The following is a 6,847-nucleotide window of genomic DNA, read 5'->3' on the forward strand; positions in this document are numbered from 1 at the left end:
TCGGACAAAAATGTGCGTGGTGTCTTCGAGTCTGCGATGTACGAAGGGTGTCATCCGGATGTGATGGCTTTTCGGCTGTGCCCTGAGATTTCGCAGGCGTCTTCGTTGTGCGAGGACGAACGTCTCAGTGTCGTTCGGATGAACTTCGTCTTCTAGCAGTTTACCGAGTATCCTGAGAAGTGTGTCAAACAACATTCTGCTGATGAGCATTTGAGATCTTGTAATTGATGCGTAGTCCTAACATCACGATTCAGAGTGTATCTAACCAGTTGTGTGCATTTCCTCTGCAAGTGATGGCAATCTTTAACGTGCGGTGCCAGCGTTCTATCAGTCCATTCGAGACTAGGTGAGGTTCTCATTTTGGTGGAACCTAGCAGCTTGGTAAGTGCTTGGAAGAGGCTGCCTTCAAACTGTCGGCCTTGATCTGTGATGATGACAGCTGGAGTTCGGAGCAACCCAGTTGTCCACAAATGCTAACCATCTGAGTGTTGATATTGGATAGCTTCAGGCTATCTGGAAAATCTGTCGATTAAGGTGAGACAATATCGATAACCTCTTACTTCTGGAAATGGGCCGATAAGATCAAGATGGATTTGATGAAAACGGCTGTCTAGTATTGGAATCTTTTTAGATAGCAGATGATTGTGCTGCTGGATCTTTCATTGGCATTATAGACAGGTGCGTGCCCTGATGTCACGATACGCATGGGCCAGATAAACTTTTGGCATATCTGTTGGTTGGTTGACGTGCCGCTAGCATATACCATTCCATGGATCATGTCGAAGATGCGCTTGCTGAGAGTCTTCGGAACATACAGTCATATGGTGCCTCTCGAGCAGTCGCAAAATAAAGGTAGCAGAGCCTAGTTTTGTTAGCTCCTTGAGTTCCAATGATGTTTCATCTCTACGTAATTGTTGCAGCTTTTCGTCGTTTACCTGATGTTCTGCTAGCTCCTCCGTGGTAACAATGACGGAAGTATGGACATTGACGCGCGAGAATGCATCTGCGACTGTATTTTTCTCACTGGCCAGATGCACAATGTCTGTGGTAAATTGTGCAATCAAGTCCAGCTTATCGTGATAATGCTTTCTTCAATCGTTGTTAGAAAGTGTACGTGAGCATGTAGTCCATCTTGATAACAACACGTCAGCCTTGGATGATTTTCTTGAGTGTTTGACGGTTTCGTAAATTGCCAGCAGCTCCCCATCGAACGTGTTGTACTTCCTCTGCGCCGAGATGAGTTTTTTTGAAAAAAAACGTTATCAGCTGTTGTCTGTCATTGTTGATTTACTCTAGAACAGTTCCGTTTGTAGTGTCTGATGCATCTGTCACCAGGAAGAGTGGCGATGTCTCGGTGGGATATGCGAGAAGCGTGGCTTGCATCAATTCTGCCTTGCAGTCCTCAAATGCTTTGATGCTTTCATCATTCCAAGTACTAATCTCTTGTTATTTTTCCTGCAATCTTTTAACAACTCGTTTAGTAGTGCCTGATTCTTTGCTGCGTTTTTTTAGATTGTATCGATAATAGTTCACCATGCCCAAGAATCTACAGAGTTGAATCATTGTCTGAGGCCGAGGAAAATCTGCGATGGCCTTGACTTTATGCTGAAGCGGCCTCGTTCTTTCCGGAGTGACTTCATGATCAAGGAATTCAACGCTGCTCTGGCCGAAAACACACTTGCTCGAATTGATGGTAATGTCTGACTCTTTCGTCGGAAGACCTGTCGAAGGTATTCACGATGTTCTAACTCGTTTCTCGATGCTATCAGGATATCGTCCACGTAACAGAAACAAAACTCGAGATCTTGGAGGATGCTGTTCATCAATCGCTGGAACGTTTGAGTGGCGTTGCGTAACTTGAATGGTAAGGAACTCGAAAAGCCCGAATAAACAGCGTCGTAACCGCTGTTTTTGATATATCCTCCTTGTTTACAGGCACCTGGTGATAAGCGTGGATTAGATCGATCGTGCTAAAGATTCGCTTACCGTGCAGGTTGGCCGCTAGTTCGTGGATGTGTGGAAGCGGATAGCTATCTGGTGTCATGAAAACCTTCAAGGTTTGATAATCGCCGCAAGGTCTCCAAGTGTGATTCTTCTTTGGAGCCATGTAAAGCGGAGCTGTCCAAGGACTGCGTGAGTAGCGACAAATTTCAAGCTCCATCAGATGCTAAAATTTCGCCTTTGCAATACGGAGTTTTTTAGGTGGCAGTCTGCGAGGTTTGCTGGCAATGGAAGGTTGTTTCAATATGATGACATATCCCATATGGCTTGCCTGTTGTGGCGCTTGCCTGCGGTGGCTGCGTGATGGCCGGAAAGTTTCGCAGGATGCAATGACGACTCGGACATCTAATCCAGCATCTTGATGATCACATGATGAACTGACTGTGAAAATACTGGAATGCTGAGGTTAATGTGCTTGTCTATGATGCGTCTACTCTCCAGATCGACTACTAATCCATGTGCTTTCAGAAGGTTCCAATGACTGCCCGAAGAATGTTGGCTACGACAAAACGCCATGTGGCCATGTGGATGATCGGTCGATGCAGATCCAGATTGAGGCTGAGCAGCTTGTCATTTAAGTAATAGGTCGCAGGTAAGTTTGTACCTGCGACTCATTTACCGCATATAAATAAAATGCTGTTATAACAGGCTTACCTCTGATTGCAGCAAAAGGTAGAGTGAGACATCCGCTCCGGTATCAAGAAGGAACGTCAGCCCCGTTGTCCTGTCAGCAATATGGAGTCTGAGCGAGAGTCCATAGCCGTCCATAACCGTAGGTCTTGCGTTAGATAGCCGTAGCCGTTTCCCGCGTCGTTGGTATTCTGCTTGCTGCATGGTGCTCTACAATTAAAGGCACGGTCACCAAAACGTGCATGATAGTAGCAGAGGTCGGATGACGAGTGGTCACTCCTGTTGGACGACGATGGTCGGAATCGCCGACCTCGGCTCCGTGAACGGCTACGTAGTCGAGGGCTTCGTTCTCGTGGATGCTCCAGGCATTCCAATTTGGCGGAAAGTTGTGCCACCTGTCTGGTAAGTTTGCAAATAGCTTCTTCTGTAGCTCCGGATGGCCGCGACACTTGTGTCGTGGCGGCATGCACCTCTGCCATTGCTAGATAATCTGTTATTTTGTCAGCGCACTCGGCTAGTTTCTCCAACGCTGAATTGTCAAAGATGAGCAGAAATTCCTGTATGCACGTGGCCAACCGCTGTAGCCACAAAATTCTTAGCAGCTCATCCAAGACGCGATCACCAGCCAGCGTTTTCATCTTCCTCGAGTGCTATGATATTCCCTAATTCTATGCCCATCAGCAAGGTCCGCAGTCACTTCTCTTTGAAGTCGGTTAAGGCGAGTTGATGAGAACGCATTTAATATTCTCATATTTTTCTATTTCAGGTGGTCTTTCGAGGACGTCCGCAATGATATTAGAGGTTTCCTCGTCAAGATGAAGTACAGTGTCGTACGTCTGTTCATCAGACCGCACTCAATATGCACTGAACTCACTCTCTAACTGCATGAACAGAGTCTCGAACGATTTCGCCAGAAAGCAAGTAATTTCACATAATGGAACTCAGCGACAAAATGTTCTGGAAAGCTCGATAGCTGATGCAAGAATGTTCTCTGCAGAGTCTCCTGAGCGAAGTCTTCTTCGATGTCTGGGTCCTGGTCCTAAGGCACTGAGGATTTCCTCGCGTAATCTTTCTTGACATCGTCTACGATACGTATATGTCTTCCTCGTTCTTCCAATCGTTTCGGTTTGTGTGCCGAAATCGTGTCTCTTTCTAATTCTCCGCTGATCTACCTCTGCGTACCGATGGATGTGGTACTTTGTGAGGGACTTCAGTAGAGATGTGGATCCCGTAGCTGATCTCCGTATACGGGCACGAATTTGAGAGCTATTTGTATTAACTTCCACGATATCGGGATGAAATCGTCTTTCGAAGCGATGATCTTCTTCGCTGGTTCGGACGCTAGTCGCTGCGTGGTTGGTGTGGAAGTCGCCAATGGGAGAGTTCCGACGAATGACGGCTCCGATATGCAAGTCTTCCGTTGCGGAGTATCAGCGCTCGCGGAGACTTTCCGATCGATAGGTACCGGAGATCCCTCGAACGTGACGGTGACCGTCGCGGGCCGACTCGTCAGAATGGGCGGTCGAAGCCAATGTACGCTGGGTCGAACGACGGGGGTCAGACAAGGTCGACTCGTCCGCGCGCATCGGCTGACGCCTGCCTGATGAGACAGCGGGAGTGCCTTGATCAGAATCGCGCTCTTCTGAAAACTTCGAAGGGGCGATCGTGCTCGCGATCTGGTAGGAATGGCGAAGGCGATTCCACTGTAGCGCAGACTGGGTGTTGAATAGAAACGGCTGATGAAGGCAATTTCCTCGATGCGTCCTTCCGTCTTGTGAGAATGAGCAATGAACGAGACGGTCGGTGTACCGTCGAGTCTGTCGGCGAAGCTAAACGCTTAATTTTGTCGTTTAACAGATACAATATTTTGAGAGATGCTGGTCTCGATGCGTGAATGGCTTCGATAGACGAGCAGATCATGGATCGTCGGGACTAAGATGCTTCCTAATATATCACCCCGCGTGGAGTTTGGGCCGCGAGAGAACGGAGAGTTCAGTAATGGACTACTTACTGGACGCGCGGTGTATCGCCGCCACTGAGCGCGCGCGGATGAGACTCCCGCGAATTGCGCGCGTGCGAATGTCGTGAATACAGGCAGGAGCGTGTGTGGCAGCTAAGCCACAAGACTAACATCATCTTTTTTTTTATTACGTCATTTTTTGATGCAATAAGATACTAACATTTTTTTACAGAAATTTAATGGCCATATACACACTGACGCTGTAAGATTCAAACAAATATCACGTCACATACACAGGACTGCCGCCATTTTGTCGCATACAAACGGAAACCGCATGCAAGTCCAAAATCCTAGTTAGCAATCTAGTTTAATATAAACATCTCTGTAGCTAGTCTCTGATCGTAGTATCTCTACTTAATCCGAACGCAGCCCTAATCTTCTTTAATTCCGAAACATATTTATTAATTCCCTAGATTTTCGCCTTTCCGCCAGGAAGGTGAAAAAGTTCACGTGAAAAATTTCACATTTTCACGTTTGAGGGTATATTTCGAACGATGATAGATGGATTATTTTTTTTCTAGATATTGGCTACCATATAATTAAACCGAGAAGTGTTCCGAACCCATCATAACCTACAAAGATGTCAAAGATGTTTATACTAATGCACAGATGTTTATACTAAATTAGATTGCTAAATAAGACTTTGAACCAATGTTATTAGGGCCGCTTTCTCACGCATGTGTATTATGATCAATAGTTATATCTAGGACTGTAACATGACATACGTATATTGATATATTTACAAATACGCGCAAATTATTTACATTCTATATTTTTTAAGTATTTAATTCATAGTTCTTAAATTGTTGAAACATAGTTTTTCTAACCTATTTAACAAGCCATTTTACCAATGTCTATTAATTTTAATCTCTTTTAATTTAATTTTTATCTTTTTATAATTCTTAAAACTAAAAGAAAGATAAAAAAATGAGTAAAATTGAGATTGAAGATAATCTACATTGATAAAAATGAACATGAAATTAAAAGAAACATTTTCTTTTTTAATGATTGTTTTTCTTAATGTTGTAACGGAGCGCATCCCTCTGCTCCGTTCCTCCTCCAACTTTCCCCCGAGCAACTATCCGTCGGGGACCGCCGACCAACAGGCAGAGTGCGGCAGTGGCTGCAAAAGGCATTTATGCCTCTTTTTAATCACCTATACATTCGCGAACTTCGAAGCGTAGCGAAGAATAGCGAGAGAATACTTCGTAAACACGACTGTGTTCGTAATATTCCCCCCGCGCCGCACCACGCGCCGTACCAGCGAGCGCTAATGCGCACCGATACCGCACCACGACCACGTCCACAAGCGTAACCGATCCCGCGCCGCGCCGTTACCGTATCACCGAATTCCTCTTCCTACTCTTCCACATCCCTGCTCCGATTCCTTATCATCCCAAAACATCAATTACATCTGATCCTTTTTCTCCGCTCTTGTGGAGAGGGATGCTACCCCCGAGATCGATCCTACCGAAAAATACCGAGATCGATCTCGGATATAAAAAGGCATCGTTCTCCACAGAAAAATTATCCTGTTCCGCGCTCGCCTTCTGAGAGCACGTCTCGAGGAAAGCGAGTATCCGAACCGATTCTAGTAGAAAGCCTGAGATCTATTGAGGTCCTTCTCAACGCGTCAAGTTCGTTTGGCTTGGCCGAAAATCACATCCGAAACCTCTCATGGCAAGCCGAGAGTTGCTGGGGTCTCCCCAGCGCATCGAGTTCGCTCGATCCAACTCCGCCGTCTCCGAATTCCATCGTCGTGTATCAGGATGCCCCCCAATATAATCGTACTTCCATCCGACCAATTCCGAACACCGGGGTACACCCCAGTCGGCCGAGCTCACTCGGCATCGACATCTACGTCTTCCGCCACAGCTGGGGCTCTCTCCGGCTGGTTGAGTTCACTCGGCACTCTTCATACAGATGAGGAGCACATCCTCCGTCAGCCGAGTACTCTCGGCAGAGAACGGGCCCGTTCTCTGATCTGAACGGTCAGGAAATTCTCTCGCGGAAATTCCACCTTCGCAATACAGACAACGCCCGTGCTCTTGACACGCTTACACGATTTAAATCACCGGAAGATTTAAAGGTCCGCGACAACATGTGCGACACCGCCGCCGCCGCGCGCGCCCTACGCCACCGAGTTCCATGCAGCGATAGCAGTATCCGACCGCCGGAGCGATACCTCATCCGTAA

The 6,847-nt window shown here is 46.6% G+C and overlaps 1 protein-coding gene and 2 long non-coding RNA genes across 3 annotated transcripts; 2 read left to right on the top strand and 1 right to left on the bottom strand.

Annotated features, from left to right (window-relative positions):
* Nucleotides 1-704: 704 nt before the first annotated feature.
* LOC148936360 (uncharacterized) lies at nucleotides 705-1,053 on the top strand. Its single transcript, XR_016139631.1, has 2 exons — nucleotides 705-852; nucleotides 921-1,053. It is a non-coding gene; the product is annotated as an uncharacterized LOC148936360 (long non-coding RNA).
* A 246-nt stretch (nucleotides 1,054-1,299) lies between these two features.
* On the top strand, nucleotides 1,300-1,883 carry LOC148936361 (uncharacterized). Its single transcript, XR_016139627.1, has 3 exons — nucleotides 1,300-1,432; nucleotides 1,513-1,693; nucleotides 1,770-1,883. It is a non-coding gene; the product is annotated as an uncharacterized LOC148936361 (long non-coding RNA).
* On the bottom strand, nucleotides 1,686-3,870 carry LOC148936362 (uncharacterized). The gene has a single exon (XM_089078546.1). It carries the CDS (start codon nucleotides 3,267-3,269, stop codon nucleotides 2,712-2,714), a length of 558 nt encoding a protein of 185 aa, XP_088934672.1. The 5' UTR covers nucleotides 3,270-3,870; the 3' UTR covers nucleotides 1,686-2,711.
* Between the last annotated feature and the right edge of the window lie 2,977 nt (nucleotides 3,871-6,847).

The sequence above is a fragment of the Pogonomyrmex barbatus genome, unplaced genomic scaffold, assembly GCF_055798465.1.
Source record: "Pogonomyrmex barbatus isolate J1 unplaced genomic scaffold, ASM5579846v1 scaffold23, whole genome shotgun sequence".
NCBI classification, from domain to species: Eukaryota; Metazoa; Arthropoda; class Insecta; order Hymenoptera; family Formicidae; genus Pogonomyrmex; species Pogonomyrmex barbatus.